The sequence below is a fragment of the Xyrauchen texanus genome, chromosome 23, assembly GCF_025860055.1.
Source record: "Xyrauchen texanus isolate HMW12.3.18 chromosome 23, RBS_HiC_50CHRs, whole genome shotgun sequence".
Lineage (NCBI taxonomy): Eukaryota > Metazoa > Chordata > Actinopteri > Cypriniformes > Catostomidae > Xyrauchen > Xyrauchen texanus.
In genome coordinates, this window is record NC_068298.1 from 9878985 (window position 1) to 9901140 (window position 22156).

Here is a 22156-nt window from a genome sequence, read left to right on the forward strand (position 1 = left end):
GCATAAAAGTAATCCATAAGACTCCAGTGGTTAAATCAATATCTTCAGGAGCGATGTGATGGGTGTGGATGAGAAACAGATAACTTTCACATTCTTCATGTGTTTTTAGTGATTCACATTCTTCTCTGCATATCGCATTTAGCAGGGGGCTGGGCGATAACAAATTACTTAAATATTGATCTGTTTCTAAGCCACAGCTATCACGTCACTTATGAAGATATGGATTTAACTACTGGAGTCCCTACTTGGCACCCATTCACGTGAATTGTACTGACCTACAAAGCTGAAATATTCTTCTAAATATAAATTTTTGTTCTGCAGAAGAAAGGAAGTCATACACATTTGGGATGGCATGAGGGTGAGTAATTGATGAGAATTTTCATTTTTGGGTGAGCTACCACTTTATAGTAGTAGTTCAGCCATAATTTAATACTGTCATAATTTCCCTACCCTCATGTTGTTCCAAACCAGTGTGACCCTTTGTATTCTGTGGAACACAAAATATGTTAGACAGAATGTTAGGGACTAACAGACTCGGTCACCATTCACTTGCAATATATATATATATATATATATATAAAAACACATTCACTGAAAGTAAATAGTGACTCAGGCTAACATTCGGTCTGAAATCTCCTTATTGTGTTGCATGGAAGAAAGTCATACAGGTTTGGAACAACATGATGGTGAATGACAATTTCCATTAATAATTCTGTAATACATGTTAAATGTGTATTACATAATGGAATCTAGGGAGTTAACATCCATAATGTCATTTGTGAAAAGTACTTGAGTACTCTTTTAATTGGATACTTTCTTACTCAAGCTCTCGTGTTGTTGACCAAGCACACCTCAATTTAGAGCCAAGCCGAGGTGGGTAGAGTAGCCAAAAACTGTACTCAAATAAAAGTACAATTACTTACAAAAAAATATATAAATATATACACACACTCACCTAAAGGATTATTAGGAACACCTGTTCAATTTCTCATCAATGCAATTATCTAATCAACCAATCACATGGCAGTTGCTTCAATGCATTTAGGGGTGTGGTCCTGGTCAAGACAATCTCCTGAACTCCAAACTGAATGTCAGAATGGGAAAGAAAGGTGATTTAAGCAATTGAGCGTGGCATGGTTGTTGGTGCCAGACGGGCATTCACAATCAAAAAGAGTATTTCACAATCTGCTCAGTTACTGGGATTTTCACGCACAGCCATTTCTAAGGTTTACAAAGAATGGTGTGAAAAGGGAAAAACATCCAGTATGCGGCAGTCCTGTGGGCAAAAATGCCTTGTTGATGCTACAGGTCAGAGGAGAATGGGCTGACTGATTCAAGCTGATAGAAGAGCAACTTTGCCTGAAATAATCACTCGTTACAACCGAGGTATGCAGCAAAGCATTTGTGAAGCCACAACACGCACAACCTTGAGGCGGATGGGCTACAACAGCAGAAGACCCCACTGGGTACCACTCATCTCCACTACAAATAGGAAAAAGAGGCTACAATTTGCAAGAGTTCACCAAAATTGGACAGTTGAAGACTGGAAAAATGTTGCCTGATCTGATGAGTCTCGATTTCTGTTGAGACATTCAGATGGTAGAGTCAGAATTTGGCGTAAACAGAATGAGAACATGGATCCATCATGCCTTGTTACCACTGTACAGGCTGGTGGTGGTGGTGTAATGGTGTGGGGGATGTTTTCTTGGCACACTTTAGGCCCCTTAGTGCCAATTGGGCATCGTTTACATGCCACGGCCTACCTGAGCATTGTTTCTGACCATGTCCATCCCTTTATGGCCACCATGTACCCATCCTCTGATGGCTACTTCCAGCAGGATAATGCACCATGTCACAAAGCTCGAATCATTTCAAATTGGTTTCTTGAACATGACAATGAGTTCACTGTACTAAAATGGCCCCCACAGTCACCAGATCTCAACCCAATAGAGCATCTTTGGGATGTGGTGGAACAGGAGCTTAGTGCCCTGGATGTGCATCCCACAAATCTCCATCAACTGCAAGATCCTGTCCTATCAATATGGGCCAACATTTCTAAAGAATGCTTTCAGCACCTTGTTGAATCAATGCCATGTAGAATTAAGGCAGTTCTGAAGGCTAAAGGGGTCAAACACAGTATTAGTATGGTGTTCCTAATAATCCTTTAGGTGAGTGTGTGTGATATATATATATATATATATATATATATATATATATATATAACTCAGGTAGAAGTAAAAGTGCCAACATAATTGCAGCTGTTAACCACTGAAGCTAGGTCATTTTTGTCAGTGTATATGCAGGTTCAAAGCAATGAAATTTAAGAATCAAGGCCTAATAAAAGATAAATTTAAGACCACATTCACAATAATAAAAAACATTTAATAATTAATTTGCAGGTAAATACAAACCACTGAGGCTACTTGGATGTACCTGGACATAATGTTTTATATTTTATTGTGCATTTATGGGTTTTCTTTTAATAATGATATATAGATATATATATATATATATATATATATATATATATATATATATACACATACAATATTAAAACTCCAAATTAACATTATGAATACATGTAGCCTTAAGTATGTAGCCATCAAGACTAGACAGACATCCACAAAGACATGACGCAATAGACCTTATTTACTGTACTGCCATGTTTGATTTTTAATGGGAATGAAACATGGCTGTAAGGGATAGACTTACCATCTCTTCAATGGCACGCATAATATAAATCTGTAAAAAGCTAATCATATTCTCGTCAAAAATCTAATATGGTGCTGCTGTGAATAATGTTTAGCATGTGCTGAATAACATTTAAAAAATTAATTTTACTTGGCAGATACCTTTAATGGGTTAAAAGGCAGTTCATTTAAAAACTTAATTTCTGTGTTCTGGGTAGCTCAGCAATATGCTGACTACCACACCTGGAGTAGCAAGTTTGAATCCAGGGCATGCTGAGTGACTCCAGTCAGGCTTCCTAAGCAACCAATTGACCTGGTTGCTAGGGTGGGTAGAGTCATGTTGGGTTAACCTCCTTGTGGTCGCTTTAACGTGGTTCTTGCTTGGACTGGGGCGCATGGCGAGTTGTATGTGTATGGCGCGGAGAGTAGCGTGAGTCTATACACGGCACTACATCTCCGGGGTAAATCGCTCAACATAACACAGAGACAGTTAAACCGTGCATTTCTTTCATGAGGCAAATGAGATTAGTCCTCTTCCACCCGGATTGTGGCAAGTCAATATGCTACTATGAGGACTTGGAGCGCATTGAGAATTCCAAATTGCCAAATTCCAAAAATAATTGTCATCACTGCTCACCCTTGAGTATGTATAAATTTTTCTCTGTCGTGGAACAAAAAAGGAGATGTTAAGCAAACCGTTAAGTCTGTCACCATTCACTGTCACTGCATCTTTTAATATTATACTAAATATTAAATATAGATAATATATTTTCATATGTACAGTACTGTGCAAACGATTTAGGCACTTTAGATGTTTCACAAAAACATTTGTCTTAAGATGGTTATTTATATTTTCAGCTTTAGTGTGTCAATAGGAAAAATTGATTTTAGACTCCCAAACATCACTTTTGAAAATAAAAAAAGATTAAAATCGAAAAACAGGGTGCTCTGCAAGAGATGGCATTGCCCCCCAATGAACATCGAGTCAATCTGAGGTTACATGGAGACAGAAGCAATTGAGACAGCCTAAATAGATGGAGAATTTGCTACAGATCTTCTAAGAAGCTTGGAACATCCTATCTGCCAAGAACCAAGAAATACTTTGTCCATGTGTACCTAGGAGAAGTGGGGCTGTTTTAGAGGCAAAAGTGGCCTCACCAAATATTGATTGACTTTGTGTGATGTTAATTGATAAATGAAAACCATTTATGGCATTATGTTTTTACAAATCTTTTTTAAATTGACTGATTCAGATGGCAGAGAAAATACCTGTATGTGTCAGATGGAGCTCTAGAGAGGTGGAGATGAGATATAACAGGTGTATTTCTTGCAGCTGAGTAGTTCTGTTAGCTTTACAATTCTTGTCAAAGGTGATGTAAAATAAGGAAGCGCTATGATTGACAGGTGTCAAAAGAACACTCCAACCTTGCGTGCTTGCAAATTGCTATGTTGACAGTTTTGTTGATTATAAACAAGAGTGTTGGCGCATCGCCGCTTACAGAGACGAAGAATAACACAATCTGCATTTCGGATAACCAGGTTTATAGATGTGTAATATCATAACTTCAGTAAAAATGTGTTGGCTTGCGCTTTCCTGTGCACACTCACTAAACTCAAGCGTCAGCTGCTAAATGCTGGCAGCACGTGTGAGAGAGAAAGAGAGAGAGAGAGAGAGAGAGAGAGGTGATTGTCTCAAGCAGATTGTGCTGTTTTAAGCATCTCTATTCACGGACCAAAATGTAAGACCTAAGCAAACAAAATGTACGACTTCTTGACATTTAAGACTTTATATGGCCTTAAATTCTAAAAAGTTAAGGCAGGTTTGTTCCTAAACAGACAGAACACTTGAATTTCTTTTCTGCAGAAGTGAAACACCACTCCATATGGTGTACAAGAATGTTGCTGAAAAGCTGCATTTGTACCTGTTTAATGGTGAAGTCATTGATGAGGTGATGGTTATGTTCATTCAGACTGCAGTGTAGCGAGACACAGTCCGAGTGGATGAGCAGGTCCTGTAGTGTTGCCATGCGTTGGAGCCCTAGTGATCTCTCCACACCATCCGGCAGGTATGGGTCATAGAAAATCACTCCAAACCCAAAGGCTTTTGCCCTCAGAGCAACAGCCTGGCCCACACGTCCTAAATAAAAAAAATTATCAGAAACCATTTTAGTCTTCAGTTTACCGTTCCATTTTAAGCACATCACTAAATTTAAGTCTGTATACAAACTTGATTAAACTGATTCCATTATTAACAAAATTCTATCAGATGAGCTTTTGAATTGACTTGGGACCTAATCAGACCAAAAAAATTAAAATCACACATTTATTTTAAAATTCACAGAATTTTTTCAGTTTAATTATTTTCTTTTTTGGATACAAAACAATGAATTTAAGTATTTTAACTTTTTTTTTTTTTTTTTTTTCAAAGAATGATGACAATTCAGCATTGGATTCAGGACAGTCAGGTGTGAAATTGTTTACAAATGCCTTATTTTTGTATTTAGTCAAATCTGACTTGTCTGAACAGGCCATTGAACACAAAACTGGTGTAACTGAGACCAAACTAAGCAGCTAATCGTTACATACAAGTTCAGCTCTCCATCATATATAATTTTACCCAACTAGAAAAGAAAATCAAATTTAAGGAGATGCTGATGACTGCGCAATAATTTGTTCTGAAGCCTCTAAATAAACCAAACTAATTGGGAACCAATTTACAGCATCATCCTGACAAAAAAGGTAATATTTGAGCTCTAGTCTTATTACATTTTCATCATTTACATTAAAACTGTACGATTCTGTATTATACCATGGACAAAATTCAATGCAACAAACTAGTGTTATCACAGTACCAAAATTTCAGTAGTCAGTACCGATATCAGTGAAATTTCATGGTTTGATAAATTTTATCCACAGAAAACCTTTGCTAATATGATATTGAACACTCATTTAGCCAAAAGTTACAATTCAATATAAATAATACATTAAGATATATGAGTGTTTCATTCAAGTGTTTCTAACACTTGTTTGTTTTCAAGCTGGTCCCTACTAAAATCAATTTTTTTCCTTCAATCATTTTTTTAATGTTAAAGTTTAAATTCATTTAATTATCAAAAAGGTGTCTAATAAAAAAAAATGTCCTTAAAGTTTTAATAAATAAAAAAATAGTAGTCACATGACGACTCCTAGTCAACAGGCAAGTTCGGACGTGTGAACGGCGAGCTCTGGGCAATTTGCTAGTTTTTCTACTTTTTGTGTCATAATTAAATGAGTCAATTCACCCTGATCCATATCTGTTCTAGGAAGACAACATCAAAGAACTCAAAATCCTTGGGTTCTGGAGACATTAAAAGACACTTACATGCTCAAGCATGCAACCCTCTGGAGGCCTCGATCCAGGGAGAAGATTTGGCCGGAGAGGTGAAAGAGATTCGGCGACAACTGTATCGGCAATGCCAACTAAGGTCATTGCTGACTTGGAGGATCTTGCTGCAATACGTCGATCGATCATGGCAATAAAGATGAAATTCACTGAGATGGTTACAAGAGTGGGGGATATCGAGAAACGGATCGATTATCTGGAGTCATCGTAGAAGGAAATAGCTGCTAATCAGCTAGCAACCAAGGTGGATCTGGAGTGCATCTGGGAAAAGCTGGACGATATGGAAAATCATAACCGGCGGAATAATGTCCAAATGGTTGGAATTCCTGAAGGACCAGAGGGTCATAATATGGTGGAATTTCAGGACAGGCTCTTTCTGAATCTGCTTGACATAAATGGCCATAAGCTCACAGGGTCCTGGCTCGACAATCCGCTGAGCCATTAGCAGCCGCGATAAGAAAGGAGGATCATTTTCCAGGGGTGATGGGAGAGATTTTGCTTTAAAGCAGATGATATTTTATTATTCATATCTGACCCCACTAGATCTATACCTTGCCTCCACAGAATTATTCACTTCTTTTCTAAGTTCTCGTGATACAGATTTAATTGGTATAAATCAGAATCTTTGGCTCTGACAGCATACTGCCCGATTAACTGCTTTTCAGCCAGGCACCTTTCAGTGGCCCAAACAAGGCATTAAGTATTTGGGTACTTCATCCCCACCAAATTTGTGTGATTTAGTTAGAGTTCATTTTCAACCTGTAATAAAAAGGTTTGACCAATGTGGGCAGGTGGGCTTCATTCCATTTATCGATGATTGAGAAGGTTAATGTTATTAAGCTACAATCTCTCACTGTATTTGTCCCTCTCTTATTTCAAGCAATTTGATAGCATGGGGCGGATATCTGGCATTTCTGGAGGGCTCTCGGGGAGGGGTATTGGAGATAGGTGTAGTTGTCAATATCTGTGATTATTATTTTTGTGTGTCTATAATCATGCATGACCACTGGGATGTGGTTGGGGGCAAGGATGGGGTTGGGGATTGTGAGAGGTAATAGTAAGGGTGAATTGTTGATTCTGTGTGTGTTTGTATATATGTATATACACACTCACCTAAAGGATTATTAGGAACACCATACTAATACTGTGTTTGACCCCCTTTCGCCTTCAGAACTGCCTTAATTCTACGTGGCATTGATTCAACAAGGTGCTGAAAGCATTCTTTAGAAATGTTGGCCCATATTGATAGGATAGCATCTTGCAGTTGATGGAGATTTGTGGGATGCACATCCAGGGCACGAAGCTCCCGTTCCACCACATCCCAAAGATGCTCTATTGGGTTGAGATCTGGTGACTGTGGGGGCCATTTTAGTACAGTGAACTCATTGTCATGTTCAAGAAACCAATTTGAAATGATTCAAGCTTTGTGACATGGTGCATTATCCTGCTGGAAGTAGCCATCAGAGGATGGGTACATGGTGGCCATAAAGGGATGGACATGGTCAGAAACAATGCTCAGGTAGGCTGTGGCATGTAAACGATGCCCAATCGGCACTAAGGGGCCTAAAGTGTGCCAAGAAAACATCCCCCACACCATTACACCACCACCACCAGCCTGCACAGCGGTAACAAGGTATGATGGATCCATGTTCTCATTCTGTTTACGCGAAATTCTGACTCTAACATCTGAATGTCTCAACAGAAATCGAGACTCATCAGATCAGGCAACATTCTTCCAGTCTTCAACTGTCCAATTTTGGTGAGCGCTTCCTATTTGTAGTGGAGATGAGTGGTACCCGGTGGGGTCTTCTGCTGTTGTAGCCCATCCGCCTCAAGGTTGTGCATGTTGTGGCTTCACAAATGCTTTGCTGCATACCTCGGTTGTAACGAGTGGTTATTTCAGGCAAAGTTGCTCTTCTATCAGCTTGAATCAGTTGGCCCATTCTCCTCTGACCTCTAGCATCAACAAGGCATTTTCACCCACAGGACTGCCGCATACTGGATGTTTTTCCCTTTTCACACCATTCTTTGTAAACCCTAGAAATGTTTGTGCGTGAAAATCCCAGTAACTGAGCAGATTGTGAAATACTCAGACCGGCCCGTCTGGCACCAACAACCATGCCATCCTCAAAATTGCTTAAATCACCTTTCTTTCCCATTCTGACATTCAGTTTGGTTGTTCAGGAGATTGTCTTGACCAGGACCACACCCCTAAATGCATTGAAGCAACTGCCATGTGATTGGTTGATTAGATAATTGCATTAATGAGAAATTGAACAGGTGTTCCTGATAATCCTTTAGGTGAGTGTGTGTATATATATATATATATATATATATATATATATATATATATATATATATATATATATATATATATATATATATACATACATACATACATACATACATACATACAGGTGAAACTCGAAAAATTAGAATATCGTGCAAAAGTTCATTAATTTCAGTAATTCAACTTAAAAGGTGAAACTAATATATTATATAGACTCATTACAAGCAAAGTAAGATATTTCAAGCCTTTATTTGATATAATTTTGATGATTATGGCTTACAGCTTATGAAAACCCCAAATTCAGAATCTCAGAAAATTAGAATATTACATGAAATCAATAAAAAAAGGATTTTAAATACAGAAATGTCGGCCCTCTGAAAAGTATAATCATGCATATGTACTCAGTACTTGGTTTGGGCCCCTTTTGCATTAATTACTGCCTCAATGCGGCGTGGCATGGATGCTATCAGCCTGTGGCACTGCTGAGGTGTTATGGAAGACCAAGATGCTTCAATAGCGGCCTTCAGCTCTTCTGCATTGTTTGGTCTCATGTCTCTCATCTTTCTCTTGGCAATGCCCCATAGATTCTCTATGGGGTTCAGGTCAAGCGAGTTTGCTGGCCAATCAAGCACAGTAATACCATGGTCATTGAACCAGGTTTTGGTACTTTTGGCAGTGTGGGCAGGTGCCAAGTCCTGCTGGAAAATGAAGTCAGCATCTCCATAAAGCTTGTCTGCTGAAGGAAGCATGAAGTGCTCTAAAATGTCCCGGTAGACGGCTGCATTGACTCTGGACTTAATAAAGCACAGTGGACCAACACCAGCTGATGACATGGCTCCCCAAACCAACACAGACTGTGGAAACTTCACACTGGACTTCAAGCATCTTGGATTGTGTGCCTCTCCATTCTTCCTCCAGACTCTGGGACCTTGGTTTCCAAATGAGATGCAAAATTTGCTCTCATCAGAAAAGAGGACTTTGGACCACTGAGCAACAGACCAGTTCTTTTTTCTTTAGCCCAGGTAAGGCGTTTGACATTTGAAGCCCATGTCCAGGACCCATCTGTGTGTGGTGGCTCTTGATGCAGTAACTACAGCCTCAGTCCACTCCTTGTGAAGCTCCCCACACATTTGAATGGCCTTTTCCTGACAATCCTCTCCAGGCTACGGTCATCCCTGCTGCTTGTGCACCTTTTTCTTCCACACTTTTCCCTTCCACTTAACTTTCTATTAATGTGCTTTGATACAGCACTTTGAGAACATCCAACTTCTTTTGCAATTACATTTTGAGGCTTTCCCTCCTTGTGGAGGGTGTCAATGATAGTTTTCTGCACAACTGTCAGGTCAGCAGTCTTCCCCATGATTGTGAATTCAACTGAACCAGACTGAGAGACCATTTAAAGGCTCAGGAACCCTTTGCAGGTGTTTAGCTGATTAGAGTGTGACACTTTGAGCCTACAATACTGAACCTTTTCACAATATTCTAATTTTCTGAGATTCTGAATTTGGGGTTTTCATAAGCTGTAAGCCATAATCATCAAAATTATATCAAATAAAGGCTTGAAATATCTTACTTTGCTTGTAATGAGTCTATATAATATATTAGTTTCACCTTTTAAGTTGAATTACTGAAATTAATGAACTTTTGCACGATATTCTAATTTTTCGAGTTTCACCTGTATATATGTTTTGTTTTTCTGTGCATCAATAAATTGTTAATCACAAAAAAACAGGTAAAAAATAGAACAAATTAACTTCCCCGGATAAACAGTTTGCTACATGGTTCAATTATATAAATTATATAAAAATAATGCTTCACAGTGGATTAGTGCTCTGCTCTGTATTCTCTCATACAACGCGAATGATTCTCATAGTCTGTGGAGTTTCCAGTTTATGAGCGGTCTGCTTCACACATTCATTTAAAGCTCATGCAGCTCATATGGACCAAGATTGCAGCATTTCACAGTTTAATAATCACACTAGGACATATCACGATTTTAATTTGATTGTGCATTTCAGTGTAAAAGAGCATACAACTGCTTTCAAATGCTCACGTTTATGAGTGTGTGTCAGTAAGTCAGTGTGCGGGTACCGAACAGAGTCGGTGCTCAGTACTACCAGTACTGTAGAATCACTGTAGAATCATCTTTTTAATTTTAGTACTGACTTGGTACTGAAGTACCGGTACTTTTGACAACACTACAACAAATCACTAAAATAAAATACATCATAATAGCTAATACCGACCGTAAGGCACGATGAAAACTTACCAAGCCCGATGATGCCCAGCGTCTCTCCTCGAATGCGGGCAGCACCTCCAGCCACCTCCCTGATCTGCTCCACGCTGGAGGCACGAGTGCCCTCACGTAGAGCCTGATGCATCCAGGTGACACGGCGATATAGATTCAGAATTAAACACATGGAAGTGTCTGCCGTTTCCTCCACAGATGCCGCTGGCACATTACATACTGCTATACCTGTTGATGATTGAGATCAGGATGGATTTGATTCAAATGGTTGATTCTGAATCTCATCCAATCAAAAATGTCATTATTCAAAATACAACTGGGTTCAAACTCACCCAACTCTGCTGCAGCTTTAATATCAACATTGTCAAATCCACTGCCAATCCTCACAATGACACGAAGACCTTTGAATTTGTCCAGGTCGTCTCGTGAGAGCGTAATGGTGTGGTAGAGCAAAGCTCCAACGGCCTCATTTAGAACCTACGGCAGCACAAATGGTCGGAGTAAAAACTCAGACATGAAACCGATTGTATTAGAGGCAGGCTTAGAAAGGGGAATAAACTGGGACAATACCTTCTCGTGAATCTCTTGGGTGGACTGGGCATCACAGAAGGCCACAGTGGCAACGTCCTTCAGTATAGGCATCTCCACTGTGCAGTCCCGCCCATCCAGCAGTGCCACCAGGGGACGAGGGTGCATGGGCCCATTGAGGATGGGTGGTCGAATGCCTGCAGGACACATGCATCACTTTATTTGGCATTTAGCCATAGCTTTTAAATGTAACCGTTTCATAAACTATCTTAAAATGCCTTTATGATTTATCAAATAAATGATGAAAACGAGCAAGACACTCAATCAGCTGAGTGCCTTGCTCGTTTTCAACATTAATTTGATGTTGATAGAAACCCCACTTGGTAATGAGAAACTTTCCTTACAGGATATCCTTTATGGATATCTTTAAACAAAAGAAGCAGACTTCCTTTTGGATTCTTATTCTTGCCTTTGTGTGTAACTACAGATGTGGCCCAGCAAGCAGATACTGTGGACTTGACATTAAACAGTCCTCTGAGAACTTGCACGATACCCAAACAACCTTCATACATTGCACAAAGAATGACCCTTTAACAGCCAATTTTACAGGGACGATCCACAACCAAAATAAATTGACATACAACGAATATTACTGGTTAAAACTTAAATGATTCAGTTGAAAGCTGTACAGACTATCAATTAACCAGTGATGACAGGTCTTCTAGTATTGTATTTGTGATCTCGGGGTAACAAACTACTGGGATCAATAAGAATCAGATTTATGTCAAAACCAATTCAAAACAATGGTGCCAATACAAGGCAGTACCATTAGAGAAGAAAAATCCTAAAATGATTAGTATTTTAAAACCATATAAGCACTATGCTGACACCAAAATGAAAAGAACCTTAACTTGAAACCAAATGCCACCAAAATTGTAATTAGCAACAAATATTTGTAGTCCATTTGCCAGTGGGGACAAACACCAAAGATTTGGTGTACTAGCCCTACTAATAAACAACCACATTGGCCATCTTCTGCTACTAAGATGCAATTTACTTCAAGGTTCATTATCTCAGATTAGGTGCGACATATCATCGGTTCACTGGTTTGTTAGGAAAATAAATTTTCTCTTGCAATGCTGGCCAAAAATTAAGCTTATTCAAACAACTACATCCTGTAATCAAATAGCCATCTTCCTTGAAAAAATGTATGGGTCTGAATACTTTCTGAATGCACTAGTTTTGCTACCCTTATGTTGCAGCCTTATGCTAAAATGCTTTAAATTATGTATTTATTTTCATATCAATCTACACTCCATACCCCTTAATGACAAAGCAAAAAACATTTTAATAACTTTGACGAATGTATTAAAAGGAAAAAACTAAAATATCACATTGACAAGTATTCAGACCCTTTGCTATGACACTTTTCCCATTTCTCTGGAACACCTTTAAGATATTTCTAAACCTTCACTGGAGTCCATCTGTGGCAAATTCAATAGATTGGACATGATTTGGAAAAGCACACAACTGCCTATATAAGGTCTCACAGCTGAAAATGCATATCATAGAACAAACAAAGCCATGAGGTCAAAGGAACTGCCTGTAGAGCTCAGAGGCAGTACTGTGTTTAGGCACAGATCTGAGGAAGGCTACAAAAATGTATTTTGGCTGCATTGAAGGTTTCCAAGAGCACAGTGGCCTCCATAATTCTTAAATGGAAGTTTGGAACAACCAGGATTCTTCCTAGACCTGACTGCCCAGCCAAACTGAGCAATCGGGGGAGAAGGGCCTAGATTAGAGAGGTGACCAAGAACCCTAAGGTCACTCTGGTTGAGCTCCAGAGATCATGTGTGGGATAGGAGAAACTTGCAGGAGGACATCAATCACTGCAACACTCCACCGATCTAGGCTTTATGGAAGAATGGCCAGACGGAAGCATCTCCAGGTGCAAGACATTAAAAAGCAACTAAAGGACTCACAAACTGTGAGAAACAAGATTCTCTGGTCTGATGAAATGTAAATTGAACTGTTAGTCCTTAATTCCAAGCATCATGTCTGAAGGAAACCAGGCTCTGCTTATCACCTGCGCAATACCATGTACCAATACGGTGAAGGATGGTGGTGGTAGCATCATGCTGTGGAGGTGTTTTTCAGGGACTAGAGGACTGGTCAGGGTTGAAGGAAAGCTGAACGCAGCAAAATAGAGACATCCTTAATGAAAACCATGTCCAGAAATCTCATGACCTCAGACTGGTCTGAAGGTTCACCTTCCAACAGGACAATGACCTGAAGCAGACAGCTAAGACAATGCAAGAGTGGCTTAGGGACAACTCTGTGAATGTCCTCGAGTGGCCCAGCCAGTGCCCGGACTTGAACCCAATTGAATATATCTGGAGAGACCTGAAAATGGCTGTCATCCAACAGTCCCCATCCAACCTGACTGAGCTTGAGAAGATCTGCAGAGAAGAATGACAGAAAAATCCCCAAATCCCAGTGTGCAAAGCTTGTTGCAGCATCCCCAAAAAGACTTGTGGCTGTAATCGCTGCAAAAAGTGCTTCAACTAAGTACGGAGTTAAGGGTCTGAAAGGGTCAATGTGAAATTTCAGTTTGGTTTTTTTATAAATTTGCAGTTAACAAAAATCTGTTTTTTTGCCTTGTCATTATAGGTTATGGAGTGTAGATTGATATGAAAACATACACGCATTTTAGCACAAGGCTGCAATAGAACAAAATGTTAACTGAATACTCTAAATATTATGTTTTTTTTTCAACAGTATTAAAGTTCTCTCAATCCCATCTGATTTCGGTTTTTGAGTCAAAAAGATGACTTCTCAACAAAATATCCATATGATGCAAAATGAACAATGCACAAGCTGTAAAATTAATAAAAAATTTAAATAATAGTGGCATGATAAATTCCAGGAAAAACTAAAATAGTAATTTTTACTCAAAGGCACCACCACCCAATAACCCCCAACAAACCAGACATCCCTGCCAACCCCCCCTAACCTGACAAATGAAAGTGTGAGCAGGGTACAGGGGGAGGGAAGGAGAGAAGGAAAGGGGGCAGGGAGTCTCCGCATAACTCATAATGACCTACATTCAGTAGACTGGAAGCCAAATTATCTTTGTCTTCATTCAACAAAACTATCACTAACTACATCAGGCCTAACACATAATTTAACAAAATAAAAATCATGAGAACAAGCAATTTCATAACACAACTGGCATAAGCAGAGATCAGCCAAACGAAACATGTTGTTGCTAGGATGCAAATTAGGGCTGTCAATTGGGCTGAGAAACTAAATTCTGATTTAGACCTTAAATCAAAATTCAAATTACTTTAAAATTCAAATGTCACAAATTTTAATTGACTTAGTTTCCACAGTTCACAAGAGGGTGCAACAAATACATTTAAACTAAACAGCAGCGTGTTTTGTTATTACAAAGAGCATCTGTGGCAATTAAAACCTAGCATTCCATTTTAAACTAAAGTGAATTAAAAAATACTCCCAGTTCATATACTCAAATGTTAAGTAAATAGTTAAGCATCAATAGACTGACATGTTTACCTGGTGCCCCAGTACTACCCCAGAATCAAGATTCCTAATATCAGTGATGCCACTTTGTTTTTAATTTATTACAGTTGTATTTGCAAGAGTAATATTCCCAAATAGTACTGGTATTAGGCTGAACTTGAAGCAGCTGATATACTGAGCCCAGAGGCTGTTAAAACAGACTGAGCACAACAGAATGGAACAGAACGTGAGAATGTCTTTAGAATTTTTACAAGTTACATACCTATCAGTTACCTTGAAGGTTTTCAAATACAGCACCCATATATCCCTAAGAAAAATGTCTGATCAGTGTGAATTTAAACCAGACAAATTATAAAGGGCTTCCTTAGACATACTAGTTGTTCAGACAACTCAATGTCTAGTAATGTTTCCCTTGATCCAGCTAAAATCCAGAAAGATTTATATTGATGGAGAGCAGAGGTGGGAGATTAAATATACATTCTTAAATGGAGCCAAGTGTGTCTAATTAGCAAATGTGTTCTTACAGTAAAGATCTAGCATCATTACTAAGCAAAATATCAAACTAAATGGGATTTTCTTACTCACAAAAGCATTTAGCTTCCGAATTAAAGAACCATTCCACAATGCATTACTAAATGAACTGCATACACACAAAAAAAGCTTGAAAGATTAATGTTCTCCTGGAGTCTTTGGTGCATTTTAGAAAGTCAAACTGTTAATGTGTATAAATGCATTTCAGTAGAATGTCACAGATCTAGCTCAAACAGTTGACAGGAAAAAAAGAAAGCGCAGTTGTAGCACTTTTGCTCATAGTTGACAATAACGGTTTTTCTATCAGTAGGGTAAAAAGCTGACCTGTCAAACAATGAGGAACTTATTCATATCACAGCCAAACTTAGACCAACTACAGGACTAAAAGGAAGGACATTTCTGTGAAAAAACAGGAGCACAAAAAAGTTAAATAAATTTAGCTTACAACAGCTCAGGCATGTGCAATGTAAGAGAACATGGATGGGGATTTAGATATAATTATCTAAAAGGATCATACATCATCAGATTCCTGGGTCATTTGTTTGATTTTCTAATTCCTTTTTCTGTTGGAATATTGAAATTATATTAAAATAAATTCAGTAAAATGGACATTTATTATTACAAAGCTAATAATTGTTATTTGAGGTAAAAACAAAAAATCTGATGTAAAATCTTTCCTTTCATATATACAGGAAGAAACCTCCTTGTGGGGTCAGCAATTGATATTTGCCTTGTGAGACAGGATGAATCAGTTGTAATAATATATACCTTAAATGTTTCATAATGAAGTTTAGTAATAATGTTAGCATTAGGACCTCATTCAGTAAAAAAAAGCAAAACAATGTAGCATGTAGCATGCTAATTTGAAAAGCTAGTCAACGTCTTAAGCTTTATATTTAACATCAAGAACTTTATCGGTCACTGAAGGAGGAAGTTCTCAACCATTTTCTGTGCCTGGCACTCCCAAAATTCTGGCAGTTTTCTTTAAGGCTCTTGACATCTTCAGTTGACATACAGAGATACCAAATTCCTTGGAAGTCTGCTCCTGTGTCAAACTCTGGAGCTGTACTTTCTTGAAGCTTAAACTCCTTAAGTGCAGCTATAGAAGTCATGTATACAGAACAGTTTTTGCACTCCTCGCTACTTGCCAGTTCTTGAAGAAACTCTTGAAGTAGGAAGCTGTTTGATGTTACCTCTCCAGTGTCTACTGCCTTTCGTTTGTCATAATCAAGTCTCTCTCTTTGACAGATCCTTTTTACTTAAATGGTGAGAAGCCAGCAGCCTTGAGGCTGGCTTCCTGTTCTTCCATGGCCTCCTCGTGATGAGGTAGTACAAGACTTGCTGTGGCTTACTGTATGTATACAGAGCTTCTGGCCTGGGTAAAACTTTCTCCCCGTTTCCATATATTCTGTCAGCTGAAGACATAAAGGGGGCCAAGTAATTTCCCCTGAGGCTTGCCAGCATGAAGCTTGTGTGGATCACAACAGCTGAAGGCAGGTGTATTTCCCGTGGAACAACTTTTCATGGTGAAAACAAAGTAGTGCTTGAGTATGATTTTGGCATGGGAACTTCATGCTTTGAGAAGCAGTTCACACTCTTGTGTTGATAAGCCAAACACAGTGTACAAACCCTTCTTGCTTGTGTACTTAATCTTGTGATATTCACCTTTATAAATGTTCCCTAATGCTACATCACATTCCCTATTCTCAGTTTCTAGGAAGTATTTGGTTGGGAAAAAAAACAAAAAACAGGTTTCATAGCCAAAAATGTTTTCCAGAGACATTTTATAATATTTAAAGGTGCAGTATGTAAGATTCAGAAACCCTTGTTAATGACACCTGTGGCTGTTAAGTGAACTGCAGCCAGCTACCTGTTGCTCGTGCACACACTAAATAGGGACGTGAGCGACCATTGACAAAAAACAATGACATAACATACAAAGAGGCTGAATGTGATTCACCGGCATCAGGCTGACAAATGAGGTAGCATAATTAAAATTACAAAAGTTCTGATTGTTTCATTACAAACTTTGAGACTGCATATTATATTAATATTAATATGCTGGAACAGGGCTAAAACAAAGTGTGGCTATAGGTCTGACTATGCAAGACTGTAGTTTGAGTTAATCACTTTTCTTTGCATGATACATTGACTGCAATTATACGATATCCTATGTCGGCGTTAGCTATCTAGCCAGCATTATCAATAGCTGTTAGCTAAATTTGCTGGATGATGACAGTAGCTGTTTATAAAATAGACTACATTATAAATATGTTGACAATTCAGTATTGATGTGAATCCATCAAAACTGTAATTTTGATATATCGATGCGCTATTGTTTTATAATAATAGAATGTATATATTTTCTGTAGAACCAAGTTACGTTACACTAATGAATGGGACTTTTTGCATTATCTTGAACATTGTCTAGCATTCATTTCATGTGTTATTGTAGTTTACCTTGCTGAATATTTATAGAATATCATTGACATTAACCTGACTTTTAGTATAAAGAGAAGATCGTTGAAATTATTTGAAAGTTAAGATGTAAGGTAGTATGCAATTTGTCAGCGTTAGCAGGCACGATCAAGTTACCTAAAATTACACACATCAATCCTTATGGCACTATCTCTCACATGCTTTGCAGTTATGTAAGCTTACCTGTTCAATAAGAATGCCAATTCAGGGTCGGTTTTGATCCCCAAAACCGAACAAAGGTCCCTCCAGGAATCAAATGCCCTGCCGATGTTCAGTCTAGTTTTTGCTAGATCAGGATCACGTTTCCGTTTAGCCAGACGGGGTTCAGTAGATAAATGCTTTTATTTTTTTGGCTCACTCAGAGTTTGTGTAGGAGTTGGTGTTGTGCTGGGAGCCGGGCTTTTGATGGATTCTAAGATAACGTTACCTACTGTTACAGTTTGTTGTTGCTGTTGAATAGTATCTGCTGCGGAAGAATATCTATTACTGTCTGAGGCAAGGCTCTCTAGAGCAGGCATAAACGTCACATCCTTTGTTTATGCACATTTCGGGAAAGCAACCCTGCTCCCTTCGCATGAAAATCAGTCTACAGGCTGATAATAGGCAACCTAGGAAGTCCAGGAAAGGCTCATTTTTTAAGTTGTGTTACAAGCCAATCACACATTGGCCAAAAAAAAAAAGGCGAATATTACATGAAAATTGTTAAATATTGCACCTTTAACATACAATTATTTAATTTTCAGGATGCTCTAAACAAAAGTGTTTACAGAAAAACACAAATATATAATATTAATAATATATTAATAGAATAATATAATTCAAATCATACTGCACATGTAGCAGTTCATAAACACATTTTCATATTGCTGTATTCATACTGTATTTTCAAGATGGAAATAAATTTGACAGCTAATTGTTTTTTAAATTTAACTTTTACCACCACAAACATTAAATTCCAAAATGGAAAAACAGTTTCACACAAAATCAGGGGTGACACCTGACAGATGTACTCGATATCTGTATTTCACATTTCAAATAATTATGATTGCATCATATTTGTCTAAGAAAATCAGAGACAATATGCTTTTAATAACCGTTCATCCAATAATTCACTTACCCTAAAATCTTGTTTGTAACAACAATGCTTGTGTGAGAACCAAATCTACTATGGTGATCTGAACAGCCATGTTGGATACTACAATTTAAGATCCGAACGCCACCCTCTATCCATGACAGGTGTTGCTGCACTGGCAGCGATATGGGGTAAGAAGCCTCATGCACTAGCATGCACACTCATGCTATCACAGAGACAGAGCTATTGATTAAGGAGTGTGCCATGATGAGGCCTTAAGACAAATATTTGTGCTTTTTACACTCCATATCAACACAATGGAAATGCACACACCAAGACCACAGTACAGTGTGTTCCGGAGTTGGGAAAATAAATACTAGGCTGAGGATATATATGTATAATAAAAATGTAGGATACAGGAGAACAAAATGGCTGAGTGGAAAAAACAATTCATGACGCCTTCGTAGAAACAAGGCATACACTTATTCCTGTAGGGTCGTGGCAAGAATGGCATTGAGAGCACAGATGCCGTGTTGAGCCAGCACCAGAGCGCATGAGAAAGAGAGAGGACTGCAACACAAGCATGGCCATGCAAACAATGCAATTCATTCACCGCTCATTTCTCCTCCGTTTTCACCCCTCAGCAAACCTTCTCTTGCTTTCCCTCCCTCTGTGTTTCACCCCCCACATGGTCCTAACACACACACACACACACTCACTAAAGTGGGGGGGAAGGGTGGGTGGGATGATAATACAGCTGCACCACACCCTGCCTCCTGCTTGGCCAACACACACACTCTTGCTCAAGCAGCAAGGACATGCACTAGACGAGCCAAAAGGGGAAAAAATTCTGCCCGCTTCCGCCACCACACCCAACTGCATTACTCCCACTGTATTTTACGAGCTTAACATTCACAACAAAATATGACAGGTAAATGTACATCCAAACCTTGCATCATGAAATCCACGCGGCTGTCTTCTTTCCCCTCCTCTCCTATCAGTCTCTTTCTCTCTCTCCACCCTTTACAATCAGTGTCAGGCTGTTTTTGCCTGGCAGACACCCATCTCCCATGTCATCTACACTAAGACTCTCCCCCCAAAGGCACTGGTCCAATCAGAGGCCTGGGCTTTGAGCACCGGCCAACCAGCACATACCTCAACGGCATTGACAAACAGCACTAGAGACAGTTAGGTGGTTGTTGTTTTTTAAAGGGACAGCGTCTTCGACTCGGATCTACCATGACCCAGCTCTTCAGAAGAAATGCCTCCTTTATCCATCCTCCTCCTGGTCCTCACTCGCTTCGGCAGTACCATATATATATATATATATATATATATATATATATATATATATCAAAAATAAAAATCACATTACCAATGCCAAATGGCCAGAGTAGAAAAATTAGAGTCACATGGGATACAAACAAAGAAAAATTACTTATGCTGAGGGGACTGAGGTCATCTCACTACTCACAGCAGTTAGTGAAGCAGTCACTAACTAGGTCTAGGCATTTACAGTAATGTTCTGGGAATATTTTCGTTAAGTGAGACACTTACAATGGAAGTGCATGGGGCCAGTCCATAAACGCTACATTACACAATTTCAAAAGGTAAAGTAACAAGTGGATGTGTAAATCTTCACTGGCCTCACGATTTTAAATGATTCATCATTATTTTCAAATATAATTTCCCTTTCTGTGCAAAATAATGCAATAAAGGGTGAATGCTCGTCTTTCATGTTGCTGTGTGTTATTACGAATAAACTCTCCCATTGCCATGTGCTTTAGTTTGTGAATGAATTTCGGGCTCATAGCTCAGCATATGCGCATCTGACCATTAGTTTCTAGCATCTCACTCTTGGTGCATCCAAGAATCCATCTACTAGACCGTGAGTCAGATGGCTCTTATCAACTGTAAGTGCTATATATACCAAGATAATTGTCCTTGTGCTTGAATGGTGCTTATTTAACAAAGCAAGAGCAGATAATTTTCACGGTTGTCCTTACGTCATATAATCAGGTCACATGCCAATATCCTAGACCATGGATGTAGTCTGACCGAAATCTATTCATACTACTTGCATGCATATCTAAAAGAACAATGTTTTAGCGGCAGATAAGTGCATCCATCAACTACAGAACATGTGACAGTACAAAGTTTCGGATGCAGGGTCTTTGGCGCACACAAAAACAGTGCTGTGATTTAAATTGAACTCTGATCGATTCTTAATTTGAGAATCCATTCAGAATCATTGGAGAAAGAATCGTGATGCAGAGAATCTATTTTTTTCCACCCCCAGCCACAAGATGTAAACATTATATAACATGATTTTAGTGTGATAAAATCTCTTACTAAGCTTATCTGAATTTATCTAATATTACAACTTAGATGCCATGATGACAAAACCCTGCAATCCCAATATTGGATATACAGTACTGTGGGAAAGTATTTGCCTCATCCTGATTTCTTCTGTTTTTGTGCATCTCATACTAAATTGTTTCAAAAACTCAATCTTAAAAAAAATACAGTTTTTAAATGATAATGGTATTTATTGAAGAAAAAAAAACAATAGCAACTGGGCCTGTGTGAAAAAGTATTTGCCCCGTTTGTTACTAAATCCCCAATTCTATGAAACTGCATTCATTATGGGGTTCAGCTGGACTAGACACACCCAGACCTCATTACTGCCAGCCCTATTTAATTAAATCAACACTAAATACAACCTTTTCAGCAGCATCAAGTTGGCTACAAGGTCTCACCCAGTAGCACACTATGGCAAGTTTGAAAGAAATTCCAGAAATGAGGAAAAAGGTGACTGAAATAGCTTTGTTACCTTTCCCAGTCTGATTTATTTCAAAGGCTCTGGGACTCCAAAGAACCACAGTGAAAGCCATTCTCTCCAAATGGAGAAAACTTGGCAGAGTAGTGAACCTTCCCAGAAGTGGCCAACCTTTCAAAATTCCTCCATGTGCACAGCGACGGCTCATCCAGGAAGTTACAAAAAAAGCCAAGGATATTATCCAAGGGACTGCAGGCCTCTCTTGCATCAATAAAGGTCACTGTTCATGACTCCACTATCAGAAAGACACTGGCCAAATATGCCATTCATAGAAGAGCAGCGAGGCGAAAAACACAGCTAACCCAGAAAAATATTAAGGTTTGTCTGAATTTTGCAAAAACACACCTTGACGATCCACAACCTTTTGGGAAAATGTTCTGTGGACTGATGAGTCAAAAGTGGAACTGTTTGGATGACAGGGGTCCCGTTACATCTACCGTAAATCAAACACAGAATTCCACAAAAAATTGTCACCTATGGCCAAGTATGGTGGTGGTAATGTGATAGTGACGCTTTGCTGCTTCAGGGCCAGGGCGACTTGCTATAATTGAGAGA

At 38.8% G+C, this 22156-nt stretch overlaps 1 protein-coding gene across 2 annotated transcripts in view; it reads right to left on the bottom strand.

Annotated features, from left to right (window-relative positions):
• Nucleotides 1–22156, bottom strand: part of LOC127617032 (C-terminal-binding protein 1-like) — a 37658-nt gene that overhangs the window by 10356 nt on the left and 5146 nt on the right. The window contains exons 1-5 of one of the 2 annotated variants that reach the window (XM_052088895.1): nt 19712–19826; nt 11181–11335; nt 10943–11087; nt 10632–10838; nt 4613–4827 (exon numbers count right to left, since the gene is read on the bottom strand). In XM_052088895.1, coding sequence (XP_051944855.1) covers nt 4613–4827; nt 10632–10838; nt 10943–11087; nt 11181–11335; nt 19712–19721 — 732 coding nt within the window. In that variant the 5' untranslated portion in view covers nt 19722–19826. Of the gene's footprint in view, nt 1–4612; nt 4828–10631; nt 10839–10942; nt 11088–11180; nt 11336–19711; nt 19827–22156 lie in introns of those variants that run through there. The other variant, XM_052088894.1, reaches the window with a different exon arrangement.